This window comes from Anopheles arabiensis, chromosome 3 (genome assembly GCF_016920715.1).
Source record: "Anopheles arabiensis isolate DONGOLA chromosome 3, AaraD3, whole genome shotgun sequence".
NCBI lineage: Eukaryota > Metazoa > Arthropoda > Insecta > Diptera > Culicidae > Anopheles > Anopheles arabiensis.
The window spans coordinates 230,664-253,699 of NC_053518.1; the positions used below are offsets into that span (position 1 = coordinate 230,664).

Genomic DNA, 23,036 nt, shown 5'->3' on the forward strand with positions numbered 1-23,036 from the left:
CTAGTTTTCTGAAGAAAATGTGTTCATTGCCTTCTCTTGGGTTTTTTTATTCCGTACATTCCAGAACGCAACACTTTTTGAAGGCATTTACAGCGGACATGTTTATTGTTGCTTTCATAAAACGGATTTTGAGCACGACGAAAATGCAATCTTTTATCTTCCTTTCTTCTCGTACGCGAACACTAAATGTACTAGAGTGCACTAGTGAATAGGAAAAGCCGTTCTGCGTCATCTTCGTATGAAGGATGCAATAAAAACTAAAGGTAGGATGTTGTTGAGTAGTGAACGTAGATTCATTGAAGCTACATTATCCTTTCTATTTTCTCTTTATCAAAAAACTAGGTCAGCTTTGTTCCAAATAATTCGAACTTCCTATCACTAGTTTGCACGTATTTTCTGTTAAGCGATTAGTAATTGTTTTGAATATTCACCCTTAATTCTTGCTTCATCTCAATCCACTGTGGATGTCGTCTACCTTTTTCCATACTACCGTCACACTTCGTCGACGCGATTTTACGATAATATGTCTTCAAATAAAATAAATGCTAAAATCGATCTAACTCAAGTAGCGAGCTCGTCTCTGTCTCTTAGACTATAGTCTAAGCGTACTAATCTTGTAATACGCACACACCATGCCACGATAGAGCCCATACTTTCCGTCGTTATATAGCGTGGAGAGCATGGTAAATGTATAACGGAGTGAAGCGCCTTTCCGGAACATTCCACGAGTATCGGTGCAGATTCTCACTTGGGATGCGCTCGCCGGGCGCCAGTAAATGATTGTTAGGATTTTTTCTCAGCTGCAGTCAGCAGCGGCGGTGGAGGTCCGGGTACCGATCCGGTCCCGGTTGCTACGCACGCCGTCGCTGCCGTCGCTCATAACTTCCGCAGATCCAGCACGAACACGCTGCCGTCACTGGCACTGGCGCCAACCTTGCTGCCGCGCGAGTTCCAACATACCTCGAAAATGCCACCCGTTCCCTTGTAGCTGTGCACCAGCTGACCGCTCTGGGTGCTCCAGATGTGGACGCACTTGTCGAAGCTACCCGAGGCAAGAAATTTGCCGTCTGGGCTGAACGCAACCGAGTACACCGGTTCCGTATGTTTCGTGAGCGTGTGGATGCAAACGCCCCGCTCTACGTCCCACAAGCGAACGGTAGAATCGAAGGACGCACTCGCCAAGATGAGGTTCATGTTGGGATTCTGCGTGCCCGTACCCGTGGGTGACCATTTAATAGTGTATATCTCTTTCGAATGAGCCTGGAGGGATGGAAAGATATGTAAATTATACGTGTTGGAATTAGAGGTATGACAATGAAAATTCAGTTCATCTGAAAATATTAATGATCTGGTTCACAAGAATAGAACGCTTTGATTCTTTTGATAAATTGAAACAAAAAATTATGAACGTTTAAAAAAATTGAAAAAAAAAAAACTTTTAATATCGGCAAATTTATATGCAAATCAAGAAGCGGTCGATTTTAAACTGCGCAATGCGTTCTAGCGTCATATGACATTTTGCCAATATGGATCTGCTGTTCAGGTGACCAGAGCTACTGAATAATCTGTAGTTCTATCGATTTTCGAATAGTCTACCGATTTACAGGTATTGCTATTCGTAAATGAACGAAAGAACCGAGATCAAGTTCACGTTGGTTGTGATAAACGACTCAGTTCATTCACGTTCACTTAAAAGAACCGAAATGCCCACCACAAGTTGGAGTGTATAGTTATAAGAAATAGTTCACCTGAAGATCGTGCACACAGGTGTCCTGCTTCATCGACCAAATCTTCAATGTCATATCGTCCGAGCAGGAGGCTAGTAGTTGTCCCTGAGGATCCCATTTGATGGCGTTCACCTCATTCTGGAAAATGCATAACAAAATGGTGATGATACACTCCAGCGTGAAATTGCGTCAGTATTTACCGTGTGTCCTTGGAACGATTTGATCGGCTTGTCCACACCAAGCTTGCACACGTGAATGCACTGATCCGTGCTACAACTGGCAAAGGACTGATTCGATTGCCAATCTACATCCAGTGCTGGCGCCGAATGGAAGCTGAACTGCTGCGTACACTGACCAGTAGCCGCATCCCAGATAATGGTCGTTTTGTCCACACCCGCCGAGAGGATGTAGTTACCCCGTTTGTTCCACTTAAGTGCAAAAATCGGTCCTTTATGCTGACCAAGCGTACTGGCTAGCAGACCATCGGTACGCCAAATACGGGCATATCCATCGTACGAGCCCGTCGCCAGCAGTGTACCGTCGCAGTTCCAATCGAGTGACGTAACGTCCTTATTACTCGGCACCTCCGTGCCACCCTTCTGGATGCAATGGCGCAGTACGAGCTGGTTCGGATTGGCGGGATTGTCCGACATGTCCCAAATTCGTGCCGTACTGTCCCCAGATCCACTGGCCAGCAGGTCCGTGCTGGGGTTCCAGGCGCAAATGAACACCTCACTCTCGTGACCGCGCAGAACCGTAGCCTTCGAGGCGGGTATTTCAATGCTTTGATCCACTTCCATCGTCTCTACTGGTGCCGGCGTGGTAGTAGCAGTGGTCGTCGTAGTCGGTGGTGGAGGGGCCGGTTCCTCGGTCGTACCGTTCGTCTCGGGTGGTTCCGTTTTCGTGGCCTGCTTTTGCTGATTTTGCATATTTTGCCGATTGGCGACCACTTCCGGCATCACCGCATCGATGAGGCTTAAGCTTTCGCCCAACCGTTGCTCGGTACCGTCCTCTCCTATACTGATTTCGGCTTCCGTGTACTGCAGCCCTTTCTGCAGAATGCTAAGCAGTGCTGCCGGTGGCACCAGCGCTCCATTGATGTTGCTTTGTGAAATATGCGATTCGATTCCGAACGTGTACGCGGAATGAGAAAACCCTACAATAGTACATGGGAAAGGAAAAGTAGCGTCACAACGTAAGGACAAATCTGTTGTTTGTACACAGTATACACCTACCAGACTCTTGCAAATAGCGGTAAACCAGGAAGTTTACCTCATCACTCGAGAAACTCATCTTGCGTGCGATGTGCTCTGCTCACGATGGATGGTTAAATCCACCCGTATGCGAATGCTTCTAGGTCTGTAGATTGAGCAAATACTATTGTTAAGCGATTTGGTGTCGTATTCACAGTAATAAATTACAATATTCTACAATGGAATGCGATTTGTTTTTACGCACAAGGGTTGTTTTTCGTTTTCTTTTCCCCCATTGACAGATGACCCAAGCTATCTTGGCGTCTAGCAGAGACACCAACCCCGCCAGGAAATGCAAGAAAATGATAGGAATTGTTTGGAAAATTATACAAATTTCTATGAAAAAAATTTAAATAAAAGTTTTTGAGTCATTTATTTTAACATAAACATGAATCATCTTTTCATATTGCCAAAGGAGATTTGGGCACAAATTATGTTGCTTTTCCGACTTGTTTGATTGTACAACGCATTGCAGTAGTTTCTTGCAAAGCTGTCAAGAGAAATATGTAGGGATGGGCATTCCGAACAGGTTGAAATTTTTAAATCTAGTATATTTGCAGTTCAAAAATTGAATGCTCACTCACACTACATTCAAGACACAATAGTACATGTTAAGAAACTACATAATCTGTAATACGGTACTAAATTACCGAAATACATGATTCATAAATACACCTTCTATCTTGCTTGAAAGATGGCGGTTCGAATTTTCTTGTTGAACTGTCAAATGCCATGAGTGGGGGGACCTAGCGGAACCAGTCCCGTAAACTTCCTCTTTTGTGATTTGTCGTGAAACTGTGCAGTGTTCTCTCCCGAGCTAAGGTCAATTTTTGACGACTTGCACGGTTTTATTGAAAAGAACCTCCCTGAAAAATGGCTCTTAACAAAGCTGAACTAGCCTGTGTTTACTCGGCACTGATTCTGGTCGATGATGATGTTGCCGTGACGGTAAGTAGGCGAGTTTTTCTCGGGGGTTAGATGCTGTATCAACCCGGCGGTATGTGTGTGCTCGTGATGTGCTTAGAATGTTTGAGAGCGTTGTTTGAACTCTGCTGATGTATGTTAAAGAGCATGCTGAGTAATGAAATTCATTAAACAGTTTAACAACATGTCCTATTGAGACATAAAGCGTCAAGCACTTTCGTGAAACCTTTATTGCCACATAGCACACTGCCGCTGGCTGGATGTTTTTTTAGGTTATGGTTTCGGCTGTACTATATGTTTACATCGCGTTTTTTATCTAACGATTCGTGTCATCCTTCCTCTCTTGCAGGACGAGAAGATCGCAACCATCCTGAAGGCCGCCAACGTTGACATCGAGCCATACTGGCCTGGTCTGTTCGCAAAGGCCCTGGAAGGCATTGATGTCAAGAGCCTGATCACGAGCATCGGCTCAGGTGTGGGATCCGGTGGTGGTGCCCCAGCTGCTGCCGCTGGTGGTGCTGGTGCTGCCCCGGCTGCCGCCGAAAAGAAGGAGGAGAAGAAGGAAGAAGAACCAGAGGAATCCGATGATGACATGGGATTCGGTAAGTTAAAAGACGCATCCTGTCTCATTGAACTGTTCTGACCCCCCGTCATCGTTTCTTACTTCTCTTTCCTTCAGGTCTCTTCGGTTAGATCTTTCTCGCCGTGCTGGAATGTACAACGCAAAAGAGAGTTTATCTCTTTTTGCTGTACCGGTATTTGTACAACTATTCTGTACACATATGAATAAAACATTGATATAAATACCTAAGTTTGTGAACTTCGCCATTCGGCCAGTTGATTAAAGTGTATTCGAAAACAATTTATGGTTCGTGCTGTAAGTACCCCGTCGGATGCGGCGATCTGAACAGTCTAAGCACGTAATACGGTCGTTGCACGAGGCGTGAACTCAAAAAGATTACGCTAGATTTGTATGGGATAGCGTAAACTTTTCGTCAAAAGATTATAGGGTTGTATGGCTAAAATTCAGTTTACGCCAAAGTTTACGCTTCGTGTGATGTTCGTATAACACATGTGCTTCTACTTCGCTACATTCGACTGAAAGCAGATAAATTGAATGTCAATTAAACGGATGGAATTATGTTATACGACCAACTTTATTCTTTCTAAATATCCGCTACATGCTCCAAACAACGTTCCCGAAAGTATTCGTGTCGCTTTCTGTTTTCGTTTTTCGATGTTGCAAAATACTTGGACAGCTTCTCACTGCCATACGACGCTTTCTCGGCATCCTTGGCGTCTGTCTCATCCTCGAATTCCATATCATATGCCTTCTTCTCCAGCGCATTCCCCGCAGTGGACCAGCTAAACCGTACCAATCGTGGAAATCCAAACACCAGATCAATTTCGCCCAAAAACTTTTTCGTAGTCGGGTCGCCCGGATACCCGCTTCCGAAAGAGGTCACTTCTTCGTTCGGTCGTTCACGAAATTTCCACACCTTCAGAGCGTGATCGCGCGTCACCTTCGCTGCAATACTTGCCGCCGATACGATTGGGTACGTGCTGTCGGCTTTCTTGGCTACGGTGATTTTGAACTTAGGAAAGATGGCTTTCAGCTTGGCTTGATACTTTTCCGGCGGTCCTACCGTATCCACGTATACCTCCGCAATGTTAACGCCCGCGTCAATTGCCGAGTTGATCAACCCGATAGCAGAGTCCATTGACACTTCGTTGAGCGAATGCTTCGTTCTTCTAAGCATGCACATCGAGATCACATTGGGCGATATGGCCTCGACGGCCCATCCGAGGGCTGTCTTCGCAAAATCCTTGCGGTTCATTTCATCGAATATTTGATCACGTTTTTCCTCCGTCAGTTGCTTTGAATCGGAAAATCCAAGCTGTTTAAGAATATCTTTTTTCGATAGCGGACAGAAAGCGATTCCGTACACCATAGGGCCTGTAGTAGAAACATAGAAAGTTATTCAATTCAGGAAAATTTAACAGATTCCTTTGCTCCATACCGAGCACTGGTCCACGGCCGGCTTCATCGACACCAAGCATACACGGTTCATCCTTGCACAGCTGTGGGATGTCGGAAACGTATACGAAGTTTTTAGCGTTATCCTGTTCCAAAATGTACGGTCCCAATGTTTCTAGGTTCTCTATTCTCGACTGCTTCACATCCGAATGACTTTCAGGCTCTTGCTTCACTTTTTTGCCCATTTTTTTTGGCTTGCAAGTAGGATTGTGTCCAGAACAACAAATGAAAACTAATGATTTGCCGCGCAAAACTCGTGAACAATTGTACGGCAGTGTTGCCAACACTATAAACGAACGAATGTTTGGGGCAATTTTTCTGACCGTTTAAATAGACATAGAGCGACAACGTCAACCTTGTTCTGTTTTGTTTAAAAACATAAAAAATTAAGTTAAAATGTGTTCAAACACTTCGTTTATTTACGAAAAAAAGATGATAAAATTTTTAATAATAGAATCTACATGTAATCTGGCAGCACTGTATTTGTTGTGACAAATTAATTCATTGACAACAGATCAACACACCTTTGACGTTCGTCTGTATATGTGGAACAAATATTTCTGCGGTTCTCTTTCCACTCTGTTTTGGATTACGTGTGGAAAATCGAATCTTTTGCAAGAATAACTTTCCACTAAGCCAACCGCAAGTGCGTTTTTTCTTCGTGTGCCAGCTATTTCCAATCTGGCAACATGGCGGATTGGGATGAAATAAAACGCTTGGCTGCCGATTTCCAGAAGGCACAGCTTTCCACAGGACTTCAAAGGTAAACTACCCATCCGGATGTTTGATGTGGCACTAGTTTGTAACAATCCGTTTTTCTACTCTTTCCCGTCTGTGGCAGATTATCGGAGAGAAATTGCATCGAAATTGTGAGATTGTTGATTGAAAAAGGGCTCATCGACGTAATCTACACGAACGATGGCAAGGAGTATCTCACGCAAGATCACCTCAAGCAGGAGGTGAAAGATGAACTGTACGTGCGTGGCGGTCGGGTGAACTTAATTGAGCTGGCGAGGGTGCTCAATGTCGACTTCGGAAAGATTGAGTATACGGCCAAGCGGCTGGTCGAGAAGGATCCTAATTTGCATCTCCTGCTTGGCCAGCTCATTGAGACGTCCTACTTGCAACGAGTGGCATCGGAAATCAACCAGAAACTGGTGCAGTACGGTGAAATCCACATTGGACAGCTCACTACCACGTACGATCTGCCGACCGATTTCATTCTGAACAAAATCGTGCTGGCCAATCTGCACAAGGTCATCTTTGCCAAGCAGGATCCAACGAATGCGCACATATTTTTCACACAATCGTACATCGCACGGAACAAAGCGAAAATCCGTGGAGCGTTGGCAGCGATTACGAAACCCACTCCGATTTCCGTCATTCTCAATTTGACGGATGTGCCGGCACGCATACTGTACATGTCGCTGAATGAAATGTCTTCGCTCGGCTCGGTTACGGTGCAATCGCCGGCCGGTCAGTACATACCACACGTGTACCAGCGCATGCAGGCGCAGTGGGTGAAAGATTATTTCAAGCAGAATGGCCACATCATGTACGAGACCGTTACAAAGCTGGGTGTTTCGGACGTGCGTTCGTTTGTGCAGGCGCAGCTGCCAGATGAGAAGCTGGTACATTTGAAGAATTGCATTATCGGTAAACGGTTAATCGATCAGGTGAAAGACTCGATGGATATGTGCGTAACGAGCAACTCGTACCTGGACATTTCAACCATACTGCCGTCGTCTTTAAGCGACGATAACATTGAAGAGATCCTTACGCACATATTAACGCCGACAATACGCAAACAAACGAACGTCTTCGGGATGGTCGTTCTGACGGTGAACTTCATGGACGAGTGCGTTAAAGGTTGTCTAGAGCTGGTGAACGAACATGCGAAGCGTGCGGTTGAAAGTGGTAGCTATCAAAAGTACATAGCAGAGAAGTCAATGAAGCATCAGGAGGTGGATCACGGTGTAATGGAAGAGGAAAAGGCTGACAAGCGCGAGGAGCGACGCAAGAAGGCATCTTCTGGGAAGGGTGGTGGCGGTGCCCAGGGTCGCGAGACGAAGACAAAATCGACGAAAAAGCATGCCCGAGGAACCCGGGGCAATGTGTCGGATTCGGACGATGGCGGAGAGATACAGACGAATGCGAGCAACAAGAAGGGCGGAAAGGATCCACACATTGAGCTTATCACAGCCAAGGAGATCGCCAAGGTGGTGGAAAAGACGCTCGAGCCTGAAGGACTGGAGATGTTGGCAAAGGACGTGGCAAATCATTACTTCCCGTAAGTGTTAACGATTGTCACATTCGATGATGAACTTTCAACTAATCTCTCTTTTGTAATAGAATTTTAAGCAAACAGGCACTCGTCAAAGCGCACGAGCTGTACGAGCAATCACTCCAGAAGAACAATCAAAACCGTCGCCAAACTCATGCCAGCATTCAGGAGAAGCTCAACACACTATACAACGACATCCGGCTGTACGAGAAGGGATTGAAACTGTTCCCAGCCGACGTGCAGGGACAGCTGCTCAAGTATCTGCTGAAAACGTTCGGCACGGATGCATGCAATGAGTTGTGCCTGTATGTTGCGTCCGAGTGTAATCTAAACACTAACTTTAACGCACCACTCACTACTGAACAGCGGACCAAGATTGCGAACGACAGTGGGCCGGAATATCGGTCCCACCTGCAGACGCTCTGCAAAGCGCTGTCTGCCAGCGAAACGGTCGAAGATTTCCTCGACAAAACAGAAAAGACGATGCAGGCGTGCAGCATGATGCTGAAAAAGATCGACAAGAAAAAGGATAGGTACGTACACGGAGGAGAGGAGGGTGCTTGTGTCGGAAACCGGCCGTCGTCGATTAGGTTCAATTAAGTGTAGACAACGAATTTTAATTTGTGCCACTCACCGATCCCACGGATGTTTCGATACATCATCGATGGCAGCAGTTCGGGTTGACTTATGTTGCTAAATTGAACATTAATTAAGTTAAATTAGTCGTGCTGCGATGTGTGCTACCCGTTCTAGTGGAACTATCTTCGGCAGAGTTTAAGGAATGCTTCAATTCTTAACGGTGCGTTACAATTTCAGAAACCTAATTCTCTGCCACAAGCATGGTCTGCTGGAGCAGCTGACCAACTGTACCGATCCAGCCCTGGTACTTCATCTGGCCGTACTGATTATCTTTACTATCTCAACGCAAACCATGCTGCACGCTTCCGGTCGGCACGTGTCCGCTATTTTAGCCTTCCTGCAGACGGTGCTGAGCACTGACGACTCAAAAGTATTCAACAACTACCATGGTATGTAGGATGTACTTTATGAATGTTAAAGTGCTGTAATACTAACGAATATTTCCTTATTAAGATCTGGTACTGAAGTTACTAAGTACGGAAAGCTCCACCACGGAAGAAGCCAAGGCAAATGCGGAAGATATTACGAAGCAGCTGGGTGAACTGACGCCTGTTGTGAAGAACATTGCTGGCAACTTTAAGAAAGCTGGCGTAACTCCAGTAGAGTAAAGAAGGAGAGAGGTCGTTCGATCGGTCGTTAGGTCCTTAGTGCATTAAATTGGGTGGGATCTTACTTGTGTGCTGGAAGTATGGTTAATATTCTTTATTTTTTCGCGTCAATAAAACCCGAGCTTGTTAATTGTTTCTAATCAATACATTGACGCAATTGAAGCATTATGTATTCTGTAGTATTAGTCACTATTAGTTAAGCAGGCATAATGTACCATCGCCTGTAATGTCCGTAGTTTATACTGAACGAACAAAAGTATCATGATTGATCATTTCTATCGGTTGGCAAATAATTACATTGGCCCACACTCATGTCAGCGTGATAAAGTGTTGACCCACCAACCACGTGCATTTGTCTTCGCTAAAAGTGTTAAATTCTAATCTCGTCAATCTAACAGTGATGAAAAACAGCGTCCCTCAATCTCTCGGCAGTTTTATTGCACCTTCCACCATCAACTGTTCCAACTCGTGTCAAAGTGTTTTGCCGACGCCACCACCGCCCGCTAGCATACGATCTATGCTTTTGTGAGCAAATTAGCGCGTACGAATTGATTCACAAGTGGTCGCGTACTATTATGTCGCTAAATGGTGGTTCAATAGACCTAGAGCCAGAGGGATGGAAAGAGAAGAAGCCTAGAAAGCGCCCCGAAACCCAGACCGAAATTGACGTCAAATGCGACGGACTAGTCGTACCCGTGTGTCGTTTGGAGAGATCACTTTTCGGTTCGGAAATAGTAGCGCACAGCGCCGTAACGGGTTCAGTGTCTTTCGGATTGTTAGTGAGCGTGTGTATGTGTGCGGGCGGGACTAGTTCATAGAAGTGTGAAAACCCAATTGAGGCACTCGGGCGACATATCCCCCCCCCCCTTCCCTGTGTTTGTCATCACGTGGAATGCGCAGCTTTTATGCAGCAAAAGCCTCCGGTCGCTTCAACCCCGCATTTGGACCAGCTGATTCAATCGGAAGCGAATGTTACATCAGTTTTCTGTTAGTGGCACATCAACGTTAGGGGTCAAATGTGAAACCTCCTCGTTCACGGTATCGTGAAATCCGGGTTCGTTTGTGTTAGTAGGGCGTGCTGAAGTATCATTAAATTTCGCGTTTTTTTTCATCGAGTTGCTTTAGTTGACGGTGGTGACGAGTTTTCACTGCGATGGCTAAATGTTGTTTGTCCCGCTCTTGGAGCGGTTGCTAAGGAAATCAAATGGTCGAAGGGAAACCCACCGTATCGAATGGTCGGTGTGTGTGTGCGTAGTGTGCGTTGGTAGCGTAGTTTGAACAGCAGTGTGTTGAATGTCAAGCAAATGGTGGCAGCAGGCCGTGCATTTCTATCTTATCGCTCCCGACACGTGGACAGCGCGTCCCGTGCACTCAATCGGCCCAAGGAACGAAACACGCACCAAACTCCAATGAATTTCCGCCCCGAAATGCGACAAGCTGACCCAACGCCGGGTGTTCGCTGTACGTTTCGCTGGTGATAAGATTATCGCGCGATAAGATTAACAACGATCGTGGTTTGGCGTAGGAATTCCCGCTCGGTGCGTAATGAGTATCTAAGACTTTCGCAAAGGGCCGATATTTGACGCTCTTTTAGGTGTGATAAAACGCTGTCCACGTAGCTCTCGAACGGTGATGGACGTTATCGTATGTGGTGTTTCATTCTATACCAGGTTTCTCACGTACTGGTGCGTTTGCAGGGTGAGCAACACTAGTTCTTCATTCGGTTGATTTTCACGGTCACTGGCACATCAGTGCCATCGTACGCGTACGGCAAGGGGACCCCACTACACGTGATTCTGGACATAAAAATAGAAGCTTCCCGGTTTTGCGCAACTAAGAAACACGCCAACGCATCGATATCCGACTGTGGGTGTGTGTGTGTGTGTGTGAATGAGTAGTGTGGCATTTGTATAAGTGAAGCGTTTTTCGTTGGCTTCTTCTGTGTAACCAATCAATTCGGAAAAGTTGACGCCACCCCGCCCACCCAAAATATAGGGGAACCGCGTGAAAGTGTTTCCTGTGTACGTGACCAGCCCGATCGATAATAATAGCACGCGAGTAGTGTTGAATGAAACCTCCCATACATACATGCACAGGTTGTCTTTCAGTGTGAGGCGCCGGCCGCTTGCATAATATCCGAACCATCCCCCTGACGAGGAGAGAGGGGCTCGTTTTGAAAGACGATAAGAACGATGGTGTGATGTAGTACGTGAAGTTGTGCACAAGAGCGCCCCCCCCCCCCCTTCATGCAGTGTGTAAGTGTGTGAGAACGTAAACAAAACGGAATGACGTTGCCCTTTTTCCGCAAAACGTGGTCGAAACGACCCGGCACACAGGGAAAACAGATTCAAATCGGTGACGTGCATAGTTTAACGGTAACGGATTCAGGTTGCTTCAATGCCGTGCCCTGCTAGATAATGGGTACGATTTGGTAATTCCCCCTAAACTAAACTTCTAAAATATCGATTTAAACCATACGTTGATTGATCCAAGTAGGCAGATAGGATGTTCTCGCGCTATTTACTACTAACTCCACATGCAGTATCGTTCACGTTGAAAGTTTCCGTGGTGCGCAAGCGGGGCGCAAGATATCTTGCGTGGTGGAGATTATTGGTATGAGTTAAGTGTTGCGCTCGCGGTTTACAAAATGATTTATACGTCACGATAAGCGTCTGTTAGGGCAAGTAAGCAGATCTTGGACGGTTTGCGTCTCACGTTCAAGGTTGAACAAAAACAATGGCCTCGGGCAAGAAATGCGTTGCATGTCACAAAAAAAAAGTTGTATGTCAGAATAAAGCTCAAACAAATAAGTGCTTATTCATTGTTAGAATGGATTTTCGCTATTGCTTATATATATTTCGCTATTGCATATATATGGGCCAAGGGAGGTCCTGTGGTAAAGTCATCTTGTGGTGACTAAGATGCCCGTCATGGGTTCAAGCCTCATATGAACCATCCCTCTAGTGGCAAGGTCTGATTACCCGGCTGCGTGGTACTAACTAAGTCTCGAAAGCCTTTATAGACCGTGTTGGACGTTACGCCAAATAGAAAAAGAAGAAGATATAAATGTGCCGAAGAAACATGATTAGTTCCAATTTTTGACTCACTCGCTTCCTCAGCACAGGTGGTTTAAAAATACATTAGATGACCGCGATGTGTTTTACTGGAGTGCTTTGTAATTGGAAGTTCGCTAACTGGGGTGATTCTCTCTATCTGGGGTAGTTAAAAATTACATAAATGTCAAAACATGAAACATCCGGAATCTTACGAAGAGAAATTCATAGTAAATGTGCATTTTTTAACAAATTTTTCCTCTCAGTTAGCGGTTACCTACTTTGGATTCAATACACCTCTGCCGGGACTTGGAACAGTATGGCGGATAACCTAAACATAAACAAAACGAATATAAGAAACATGACCTCGGCAAAACATGGCCGGCAAAGGGCGTCGTTCGGACGAGTTTGCTGTTACTCAAGTGTTGGTTTGCACTGTGAGAAAAAAAGATAAAGATGCATGGGAAGGTGTGCGTATTTGCGTTTATCAGACGAGAGCAAATTTAACTCAAAGTAGAGAAACCCTCCCTGTGACGAATTCTATGCGTTTAACGCACTCTTTCTTTTCTGCAATAGATTTGGTCAGGAGTAGAAGTAGAATTTGAAGCACTCTGCAGAAGATTTAGTTCTGCTCAGGGGTTTCGTATGATAAGTTTTAAGAAGAAGTTATCTAGTTTTTTTGTAAAAAACAACTCTTTTAAATGTTTGTTATATGTTTTGTTTAGTTGGTAAGGGTTTAGATTTACTTCACAAATAACAAGATACTCGATCATTTGCAATTATTCGGTACACTCCCTACACTTATCATTTGCTTACCGGTGGTGGAACTCACTCCCAACCCCACTGGACAACTGTTGCGTTTGCACTGCATGCGTACGATGGTTTACGTTCTACGCCCACCATGCTAACTTCCTTCGGCAAGACGAATGTACCCGACCGACCGCGTGTGCGTTCCTGTTTGCGCATGTGTACTGCGCTGTAGTAACTCAACCAAGCAAAAGCGCTCACACACATACGCGAGTGAACTCACAACCGCTCCTCTCCCCATTCCCTTTGCGGCTATGTTAGACGGTCAATCGAGTGACCGAGATGTCACGACACCGCGTACGCGCACATCGCTAGTGGCATGCGAGCGACCGAGCTGAGATTCTACTTTCTTCTACTTCTATTTAAAGCTGCTGCCGGGACATGCTCCGATCGCATAACGGCACCGTCGCTTCATTTGCGCTCTGGTCGTCGTCGTTGCGGTTAACGGCGGAGGACCATTTGCTGCTGCTTCCTTCGCATCCCAACTCCTATCGCTTTTTGCGTGTCGAGAAACGGCGACGTGACGGAAACGATCGAAATCGGAACTGATTGTGGTGATAATGTCCCAAAGGTCCCATCGCAGGACGGTTCCATCCGTCGTCCCAGTGTCGTCAAGTGCGTGATCGCAGGAAGTGCAGTGAGAGTGATTGTGATAACCGTGGCTGTTGCCAGGTCAAGTGTCCCGATCTTGATCTGCCACGGACAGTTGATTACGATCAAGGCGATTGCGACCGATCGATAGTTGTGGAAAACAGACTCGTTAAAGGCACAGTGAACCTTGTTCTCCCCGCACAATGACCGAGAACTCGAGAATCGTCAAAGATAGTGTAACGCCCGTGATCGTGAAAGGAGTAGTAGCGGCCACGAATGGGCATCACGCGCAGCTGAACGGTGGTCACGCCGCCCTCGGGAAGGATGGCAAGAAGGTGATCGTACCGTTGCTGGAGGCCGATGCTCACGCAGTGCACGAACCGCCAGACGGTGGCACTCGGGCCTGGCTGGTGATGATCGGTGCATTCCTCTGCAACGGTGTCCTGTTCGGTGTGATCAACACGTACAGCGTAGTGTACCTGAGCCTTCAGAAGCAGCTACAGGCGGTCGGAGACAATGAAGCATCCAGCAAAGCAGGTAAGTGCAGCTGGCCAACGAGTTCTGAACCACGTGGTCAGTGCAATGGAGACGGATGGTGATTCATGTGTAGCCACGTTATTCGTTACCACGGTATCGGTTTGGGAACTTCAAGTTATGAAGGAAAAGCTACCGCCAATACCGATGGTTTGTTTATAAAATGACGCATTGGTTAAATGTGTGCGGTTTGTGCGGCTGGTAAGGGACCGTGTGCCTGTAACGCACATAGCGTAGCGAAAATAACCACTTGTCGTCTGTGTGTTTGGCGCGCCGTGATGGCGTGATCGTACCAGTTGGAAAGTTGGCAAGGGCAAGGTTAGTAGGGGAAAGGGGATGGGGGAATTTCGCGCACAATTCACTGTTTTTTGTTGTTTTGTTTTGTTTCGCTTTGAAAGGTGAACCGTTGCTGATGCAATGATTTCAACGACTTGCCGAATCTGCTTCCGTTGCGTATTCTTTGAGTCTGATTAACGTTAACTAATTTGTGGGACGTGTTTTTGTGTCTCTGAGCGACTGTTTATGGACAAATGACATGACCTGTGTGTGTCTGTCATGCATTCCGGCAGTGTCTAGGCAGTTTGGGTATGGGCTCGAAACCCAAATAAACAAAAACTTCACTTCAGACAGATTGGTTGCTGCCTTTGTGTCGTTTGTGCTGATGATAAGACGGCAGTTGGCGCGTGCAATGGTTTGAGGTTCTTCTGAGGAGGTAAACTGCTGATTATTCCATCATTACACAATGGGTCTTGGGGCGATAGGGACAGGCCTGTCTCGAAGGGAACCAACCCGAGACGACGGGTAGGTCGTTGTAACACTTTCATAAATACTGGACCAGTTGAACGACCGAAACGGCGGGGTAAGTTTTGGCTGGGAAAAATGACCTCCCGTTTAGTGCAGTTACTAGGGATAATTTGTTTGAATTGAATCGTCTTAATGACCAGCCACGGATGAATTGAGTGACAGATTATCTTCACGGCTACTCAGTTTGCACACCGGCTCACCAGGGGCAAGATCACTATTTTATGGCTCCGTTTGTAACAGGCATTAAAGCGCAAGCCTTTGCAAAAGCTTGTTCCCCGGCGGCTCTCCCACCTCTCAGCTCATCCAAGCGGGAGAAATATTGCTGTTGGTGCGCAAAATTTTATGCAAATATAATTCGCATCAAATTAAAACAAATATGCGCGCACACACACTTACACACGCAACAACACTCACCTGGTAGGCACATCTCCCTAAAGGGGAGGAGAGACTTTGAGCCAGGTATGGTGTAAACAACTATTTTTTGTGCTGTCGCCCACTTCACGCGCACTCCAGATGTGATTGTGTGTTGCCAAGGAGGAGGACACATCCTGCACTTACTGTTGGTTACATTACGATTATTGCACCGGTTGGTCTCTCCGTCCGATTGTTATCTCATACAAACGAGACCTGTAGAATGTGTAGTAGATACGAGATTATCGCTCGAGTGGTCTGGTGGAAGGCACACGCGGCCACTTTGAATACTGTTGACGGCCAGCTACAGGGAGAAGATTAACAATTTGGAAGCTTTAGCTAGACGACCGCGTCAAGGGCTTCGAAGGGCGGTGACGATGTTGATGTTGGCTTGATTGACAGTGATCGATCATCATTGTTGATTTTGTAGTCAATTTTCAATCGGCCATTTAAAGAGCGACTACGTGAGTGCGAAATTTGACCCCCACAAAACAATGCACTTAACGAGACACGGATCTAGACTAGGGATATGCGCTTTATTCGACTAGATAAGAGAGAGTAAGAAGCATCGTTCAGGCGTAAAAAAAATCCGATCCTACTTTTATCTCCATTACCTGTTTGTCACAGCGCATAATAAATATCGCGTACACCAAGAATGTGTGAAGAGAGCGAGCCCCCAAAAAATAATTCTTAGCGTCGCGCATCATAACGCGCAACCGGGAACACGACTCGGCAAAGCAAACAAAATCAATGTTTCAAAAAGAAGAAAGACATCTACTTCTCGCCTACGGTGAGTCCATTTCCGCTGTCCACCTAGCGCATAAGTGCAGACAAGCAAACAGACAAGAAAAACCCCTGCAAACCGATAATAAAAATAGATTCCTCTCGATTTTGCGTCTCACGTTGGGGTCGTTGGGCTAACCCAGGGAGTGGGTAGAGATGAGAGAGACGGTGAGTATGTACGAGCAAGCATGTTACGAGCACTTCAATCAACAAACCGTTGTGTACTCTCCATGGTTGACAAATTTTCGCACAATTTTTCCATTTTTCTACAATGATCTTGAAGGCATAAAAAAGGTTGACGCAGTTTTTAATGGTTGCCATAAGGTGCCATAATGTTGTGTACGCAGATTCGTTCCATTTGTGGTGAAAATAACGAGCAGAGGAAAAGCTAGGAATTTCTTGACAAGTGTCAATCATGGTACGATTGGGGCTTGCTGCTGTCGACGTCATCATTCGCCATTGACGTTCGTTAATCGTGTGTGTCTAAAGTATTTGTGTTCTTCGAAACAAAGGAACTACAAAAACTGAGCTCTATAGAGTTTCGAACTTATGATGCCTTGATCGATACATTCAAGGCGGATGTAATCGGCTTTCAACTTTTTCCAACTTTCAACAACGACTTTTCATGCTATCTGCCTAAACTCCATATCTATTAGCACGCTTCTACGTCTCATACCGTTTCATAACGCAACCTTCACCCCTTGTATTGATGTTGTGCAACAAATAAAGAATGAGAAAGAAAAAAACTAACAACCAAACCCATATCTCTTCTCGCTTTTTCATTTCGATTGATCAGATGAGAGCATCCTCATCGCCCCGTACGTGCGACAGTTCAATTGAAAGATTATTCGATTGATCGATTTTTCCTTCTGACTTAGCGTATACGCTTCAATGATGGTATCGATAGACATGCCTGATGGCATACCCGAGTCACTTTAACAATTGTCTAAATTTGGTTCCTTTAATTTTCATTAACAGGTCATAATATTTTAAAACATCGAAGCTGGTTAGTTTCGTTTCATTACATTCGTGCGCGCCGGAATAAACATCGCTGCAAAAAAGCAGGAAAATCAAAAGCATCACCGAGCCAGCTGCCGGTTACAAAAACATGGAAACCCCACAATATAGTCTGCAACAAAAAAAATGAAGCGATTTTCAGATTGTTTTTAAAGAAAACACCCCTTAAATGGCAATGGAAATGTCACTGCGCCTACCGCTTCGTTACCGCGACCTAAGCACGCACCGCGTGCTGCGCCCTTTGCGTATAACAACTTTTGCTAAGCGATTGCAAAACAACCTCTTGCAACCTTGTGCAAAAAGCAAAAAAAAGAGCGCACTGGCAAACGTTTAACCACCACGCAGTCCGGTATTTGTTTTGAGCCGGTTGCCCTAAACATGTTTGATCTTTTAAATAATTCATTGCGTGGAACAACAGATACTGCCACAGCCACTGTATTGCGTATTTAGTCACGTGGTTTAAACAATTTATATCACGAGCTGCACTTCCTACATGCCAGCAAGGTGTCTGGTAGTTCTGTATTGGAATGTGGTTGACAGAGTGGGGCGCTGCAATGGGCGTTCTGCTGCTAACAGTTCAGTTGACGATTGAGCGGGATGTTGAATGGGTGGTTCTGGTTTGAAATAGGAAAAGCAACACAATGTTTCCCTAAACGTTGTATGATAAGGAGGAAGAATACCTCTCGCTCCGAAACATTACGCCGTTAGGTGTATTCATTTAAATTCCACTTCCAAAAAAAGCGTTCCAACTTTATCTTAGCCATTTAAACATTATTTCAACAATTGCGCAAGACGCATGACGTGTAGTTGCAGTACGCACCTGCCAATGCGAATGGATTTTTAAACGTGGCAAGAAAATCTTGTAATCACTTCCGTTTCGTTACGCCGTTTTGAACCTGGGACAGTGTCCCACCGGCTTCATCATACATTGTTGTGTCCATCGACCACCGTGGCCACAAAGTGTATGGGGTTGTACCATATTTATAGCTCACCGTTGATGCACTGTCCGCCCGTTTTGTTTACCTGCTTGCATGCGGCCAAACAGTTTCAATGTGTATTTTCACTCTAGTTATATGGCTTCTAGAGTCGAAAGTGTTGGAAGTTGAAGTAACAACACCCAAAAACCACAACAGCACATTGGCTGGTGTGAGTTCGCTGCTAGATGAAGCCACTCTTGCACAGAATAATCATTTGCTGCAAGAATACATATTACATAGCTCATTTTACACCTTTTCTCCCACCAGTGACCCGACCCGAATGGTAAAATCAACCGATACTGGCGTCCCGGTCGGTACTGGTGGTGCGGATTATGTTTCATTTCCGTCTGGTCGTATGGAAAACGGTGGAAATGTCACTAATTCGTACAAAGTGACGAGCCCTCCGGGACATACTATGGTTGGAACGAAGAGACACACGCGCAAGAAGAATCCGTACATTTGTCGTTGTGCTTTGTCGGTCGGTTCCTGAACGTTAAATCCAATTACAATATCAATAAATCATAACATAATTTCTTCATTCCGCAATCTGTGAGTTGGAGATGCTTCAACGAACTTGTTATGCACACGATGCTCAAGGCATGTCTTTTTGGTTGGATCAGAAGTTGAGGAAATTTGGTCTCAGCGGCAAAAAAAAATCATTCCCAAAAGTTGATGACCCACTGCTACGTGGCAGCCATTTGTTTGAAGTAAAAATGCTTCAAATTAACGAAACTTAACGAAAGCGAACTTATTCGATGTCAACGATCTTAGTGGTTCAGTGGAACGTACAACAAAGGAGGAAGTGAGCCATGATAATGATACAGAACTAGGCGCTGGAGCCATTTGTTTGAAGTACACATGCTTCAAATTAACGAAACTTAACGAAAGCGAACTTGTTCGATGTCAGCGATCTTAGTGGTTCAGTGGGACGTACAACAAAGGAGGAAGTGAGCCATGATAATGATACAGAACTAGGCGCTGGAGCGGGTGAACCGCATGGTTGTTGTTATTGTTATTGAGAGCAATTAAGTTCATATGCCGCGGAGTGTGGGTTCTAGGTTCAAAGCGTACCGAAGGTTGTTTGAGCTGCAGTGTGTGCGTTGTTTGGACAAACATGATCTCTCTTCCTCTTTCTATAGAAGCGTTTGCCGCTCAATTATGTTGATTTGGCTTCATTTCTTCACGGGTGCAGCAAACAGACCCAATTGGGGTTATGGTGGAAGGCTCCGGGAAAGCTTACGGATATGGTTTATTAATTTGTTTGTACTATGTTTTATTCTTGATTTACACACTAATCCCTTTTCTCGTTTCCAGCACTCGTCGGTTCGTTGACGATCGGCACGACCTTTCTGCTATCCCCCGTATCCGGTATCCTGACGGACAAGATTGGGCTGCGGCGAACAACCTTCATTGGTGGGCTGCTAACATGCAGCGGCATGTTCCTGTCGTCCTTCTTCACGGATAACGTTACCGCACTGTATTTCACGTACGGAATCATGTTTGGGTTGGGAGCGGCACTGGCTTATACTCCGTCCCTCGCTATTCTCGGTCACTATTTCAAGCGCTACCTAGGGCTGGTGAATGGCATCGTAACGGCAGGCTCGAGCGTGTTCACCGCCATCATGCCCATCTGTCTCGACTATCTGGTCGAACATACCGGGCTGAAAACGTCCTTCCGCATACTGGCCGTCATCTCGAGCTTTGTGATATTCTGTGCAATGCTGTACAAACCACTACAACCTCCGCCACCACCGCCGAAGGTAAAACCGGGCCGCTCGGCCGTCAACACGTTCCTACGTTCATTCATCAACTTTGACAACTGGAAGAAGAAGCGATACATCATCTGGGCGGTTTCGATCCCCATCGCACTGTTCGGGTACTTTGTGCCGTACGTCCATATGGGAAAGTTTGTGCAGGACAATTTCCCAGGGAAGGGCGAAAATCTGCCGGTAATGTGCATTGGCATCACGTCCGGATTAGGACGACTGCTGTTCGGATTCATTGCTGATATGCCACGCGTAAACAGAGTGCTGCTGCAGCAAATGTCGTTCGTGCTGATCGGTACGCTGACGATGTGTTTACCGGCGACCGGTTCGTTCCCGCTGCTGCTGGCCATTGCCCTGGCGATGGGTCTGTTCGATGGGTGCTTCATCTCACTACTAGGACCGATCGCGTACGATATCTGTGGACCGCGCGGCGCAACGCAAGCGATCGGATTTCTGCTCGGGATGTGCTCACTGCCCCTGACGCTTGGACCGCCAGTTGCGGGCATGCTGTATGATCAGACCGGTTCGTACAAACTGCCCTTCATTCTGGCCGGTATTCCACCGCTGTTCGGTGCTAGCACCATGTTCCTTATACGCTGCGTCAAGGATGAGGCCTCGAAACAGCAAACGATGACGACGGAACCGAAGCTGGAACCGTTGGCACACACTGCCTGGGACTGCGGTAAGGAACGAAATGTGTGAATGTGGAATGTGTGAGAGAAATAACAAAACATTATAATCTAACCTTTCTCTCTAACCCTCTCCTCCAGAAAACCCAACGGATGGTAAACCGATAAATGGACACCTACATCACGAGCGTCGGGCAACGTTGGCCAGTTCAGGTATTAATGCAAAATCTCCACTACTCACTCACGCTTCTGTGTCGTCCCTGATACTGGAAGCCTACATTGCGGACAATCCGGTGTTTCGACTGTATGCCGAACGCAAGTACTGCTACGGTATCCTCTGACCGCCGCACCTCCGTAGCTCGGCTACCAGTGATTGCAATATGCTTCGTGTGCTAACATCCATAATCGTAAACCAGTGTAGCGCTTTCGTCTCTATTCGCTTGCTTGTTAATCTTAAGCTTTTAGTTCGCATTTGCTTTCCCCCCCCGTTCTGTGTTCATCAGTCTGTCCAATTGGGTTTTAGCGATAGTGAGATGGCGGTAAACTGTCCCTGGTAGTAATTGGTGGTTCAATAGTTTTTGCTGAACCTTTTGTCGCTGTTGATTAGGGTGCGCTATCGTTTCCGGGCAGGATCGAGAACATTTTTCGGCTGCTTCCAGAGCCTACATTCCGCGCGGTGCGTCTAGTGCGCATTGTTAAGGCAACCGATCAGGGTTTTGTGCGAAAGGCTCAGTATTATGTATGATCTTTGACCATGGGGTAAAAGGGTACGGAAGCCTGATTACCTCACGCGGCTGCAGGCATTGAGCCGCACGTTGCAGGCAGAACCCCGACGCCTCCGTCCGCGCGCGTATTGTAGATAGCGGGATTGCGGTCAGCGCGATTAACCATTTTGGGGCGGCACATCGCAGCATCGAAGATGCATCTGTGTACCGAGTATAAACAGACTGGTGTAAACAGAGTGCTATCTTACAACAAGGCTCCCGAGAACCTTGCCTAACATATTCCACACTGTGTAGTGCTTTATCTGTTCACTGTTTTCCGCTTTGTAGCTCCGCTTGTTTTTTGTTTAATTTCGTTATTTGCGTTTTTTGTTGTATTGTTTTGCTTTGTATTTGTTGTCTTATTTTGTCTTACTATATTATTCCGGTTACGTATTGCCGTTGTTGTTGTTGATCTTTTGTAAATATTCCCCACAAAATGATAAGCACCATTTTAATTGCCTCACTTTTTTGGATGAATTTTATTCCAGAATCACTCACAGCGGAAAAAAATGAAACGGGTTAGGCTGGGTGTGTGTGTATGTGTGTGTGTGTGTGTTTGTGCTGATTGCGATCAGGCCACCAGCCTCAGGCCCGTTCCAGATAGTTCGCTGGTGGAGCAGGGCTTAACTAGCTCGCAAACCATGGTTTTGCAGGATGTTTTGTAAAGAAGCAATTCTAGGTCGCGCGCAATACCACGTATGATCGAAAGACGGGTTTGTTACTTCACACCATATGTAGGAAGTGCCAGAGTGGATTAAAAAACATCGCGCATTGTTCAATTTTGTGTAGATAGTTAGATACAGTGACTAGATACAGAAATATCACCAAAATATAAAAGAAAATGTTTACCTGCGCACGCCCTTACATGCAGCCAAAATGTGTGGATCGGTCACGGCATAGCCGGATGATGTTCGCATGCAGCATTTCGTGAATAATATACACGGTCCAGGTACAGATATAGAAAAATAGAGAGATAGACACAGAGATAGAGAGCAAGAGGGAGAGGGAGAGAGAGAGAGAGCGAGAGAAAGAGAGAGATAGAGAGAATATGAGAGAGACAGAGAGAGACAGAGAGACAGAGTGAGGATATATATATATATATATAAAGCAAAATAGAAAGAGAGAGAGAGAGAGAGGGAGTGAGAGCGAGAGAGAGAGAGAGAGAGTTACGCTTTTGTACAATATTTATGTTTTAGTAAATAGGATGTTATTCTTTAACAGGGAAAACGAGATTCTTTGTTTTTAGGATAGAGGGGTTTAATCAAACTGAATGCAGCATGCGCAGCGTTAGTGCGTGGAAAGGAAATTAAATCGAATCTTAAGCTACTGTAGTACAGAGTAATTTTGTTGGGCTAATTGTTGTATCACTTATCCGAAACATAACAAGGGGTATTTTAAATTACAAAAAAAAGTATACAACACGTGGA

General features: G+C 45.8%; 5 protein-coding genes across 6 annotated transcripts; 3 read left to right on the forward strand and 2 right to left on the reverse strand.

The window, feature by feature from the left end:
- Positions 1-4: 4 nt before the first annotated feature.
- On the reverse strand, positions 5-3,229 carry LOC120899934 (F-box-like/WD repeat-containing protein TBL1X). Its single transcript, XM_040306302.1, has 4 exons — positions 2,963-3,229; positions 1,928-2,883; positions 1,749-1,865; positions 5-1,260 (listed from the first exon to the last, which is right to left on the reverse strand). Exons 1-4 carry the CDS (start codon positions 3,018-3,020, stop codon positions 877-879), a joined length of 1,515 nt encoding a protein of 504 aa, XP_040162236.1. The 5' UTR covers positions 3,021-3,229; the 3' UTR covers positions 5-876.
- Positions 3,230-3,742: 513 nt separating this feature from the next.
- On the forward strand, positions 3,743-4,715 carry LOC120899939 (60S acidic ribosomal protein P1). The gene is made up of 3 exons (XM_040306327.1): positions 3,743-3,928; positions 4,254-4,506; positions 4,584-4,715. Exons 1-3 carry the CDS (start codon positions 3,854-3,856, stop codon positions 4,595-4,597), a joined length of 342 nt encoding a protein of 113 aa, XP_040162261.1. The 5' UTR covers positions 3,743-3,853; the 3' UTR covers positions 4,598-4,715.
- Positions 4,716-5,042: 327 nt separating this feature from the next.
- On the reverse strand, positions 5,043-13,586 carry LOC120899938 (ribonuclease H2 subunit A). Of its 2 annotated transcripts, none has more exons than XM_040306326.1 (3): positions 13,343-13,586; positions 5,926-6,303; positions 5,043-5,861 (listed from the first exon to the last, which is right to left on the reverse strand). In XM_040306326.1, exons 2-3 carry the CDS (start codon positions 6,125-6,127, stop codon positions 5,071-5,073), a joined length of 993 nt encoding a protein of 330 aa, XP_040162260.1. In that variant the 5' UTR covers positions 6,128-6,303; positions 13,343-13,586; the 3' UTR covers positions 5,043-5,070. The 2 variants fall into 2 exon arrangements, with proteins under 2 accessions (XP_040162260.1, XP_040162259.1); XM_040306325.1 differs by lacking the exon at positions 13,343-13,586 and adding an exon at positions 6,467-6,578.
- On the forward strand, positions 6,595-9,619 carry LOC120899930 (E3 UFM1-protein ligase 1 homolog). Its single transcript, XM_040306295.1, has 5 exons — positions 6,595-6,705; positions 6,784-8,232; positions 8,295-8,759; positions 9,043-9,254; positions 9,319-9,619. The coding sequence occupies exons 1-5, from the start codon at positions 6,632-6,634 to the stop codon at positions 9,471-9,473; spliced, it is 2,355 nt and encodes a 784-aa protein (XP_040162229.1). The 5' UTR covers positions 6,595-6,631; the 3' UTR covers positions 9,474-9,619.
- A 105-nt stretch (positions 13,587-13,691) lies between the features above and the next one.
- On the forward strand, positions 13,692-22,670 carry LOC120899933 (monocarboxylate transporter 10). The gene is made up of 4 exons (XM_040306301.1): positions 13,692-14,461; positions 19,765-20,898; positions 20,987-21,058; positions 22,098-22,670. The coding sequence occupies exons 1-4, from the start codon at positions 14,128-14,130 to the stop codon at positions 22,130-22,132; spliced, it is 1,575 nt and encodes a 524-aa protein (XP_040162235.1). The 5' UTR covers positions 13,692-14,127; the 3' UTR covers positions 22,133-22,670.
- The last annotated feature ends 366 nt before the right edge of the window (positions 22,671-23,036 follow it).

Bases quoted from the DNA above. Each gene is read 5' to 3' on its own strand.
- LOC120899934 (XM_040306302.1), bottom strand. From the start codon at position 3,020: ATGAGTTTCTCGAGTGATGAGGTAAACTTCCTGGTTTACCGCTATTTG. The intron at 2,884-2,962 runs GTAGGTGTATAC...GTACTATTGTAG, and splicing joins CCGCTATTTGCAAGAGTCTG to GGTTTTCTCATTCCGCGTAC. The intron at 1,261-1,748 runs GTGAACTATTTC...CCATCCCTCCAG, and splicing joins CCTGTGTGCACGATCTTCAG to GCTCATTCGAAAGAGATATA.
- LOC120899939 (XM_040306327.1), top strand. From the start codon at position 3,854: ATGGCTCTTAACAAAGCTGAACTAGCCTGTGTTTACTCGGCACTGATT. The intron at 3,929-4,253 runs GTAAGTAGGCGA...CCTCTCTTGCAG, and splicing joins ATGATGATGTTGCCGTGACG to GACGAGAAGATCGCAACCAT.
- LOC120899938 (XM_040306326.1), bottom strand. From the start codon at position 6,127: ATGGGCAAAAAAGTGAAGCAAGAGCCTGAAAGTCATTCGGATGTGAAG. The intron at 5,862-5,925 runs GTATGGAGCAAA...TTTCTACTACAG, and splicing joins CGGCCGTGGACCAGTGCTCG to GCCCTATGGTGTACGGAATC.
- LOC120899930 (XM_040306295.1), top strand. From the start codon at position 6,632: ATGGCGGATTGGGATGAAATAAAACGCTTGGCTGCCGATTTCCAGAAG. The intron at 6,706-6,783 runs GTAAACTACCCA...CGTCTGTGGCAG, and splicing joins CTTTCCACAGGACTTCAAAG to ATTATCGGAGAGAAATTGCA. The intron at 9,255-9,318 runs GTATGTAGGATG...TTCCTTATTAAG, and splicing joins AGTATTCAACAACTACCATG to ATCTGGTACTGAAGTTACTA.
- LOC120899933 (XM_040306301.1), top strand. From the start codon at position 14,128: ATGACCGAGAACTCGAGAATCGTCAAAGATAGTGTAACGCCCGTGATC. The intron at 20,899-20,986 runs GTAAGGAACGAA...CCTCTCCTCCAG, and splicing joins ACACACTGCCTGGGACTGCG to AAAACCCAACGGATGGTAAA. The intron at 21,059-22,097 runs GTATTAATGCAA...ATTTTATTCCAG, and splicing joins GGCAACGTTGGCCAGTTCAG to AATCACTCACAGCGGAAAAA.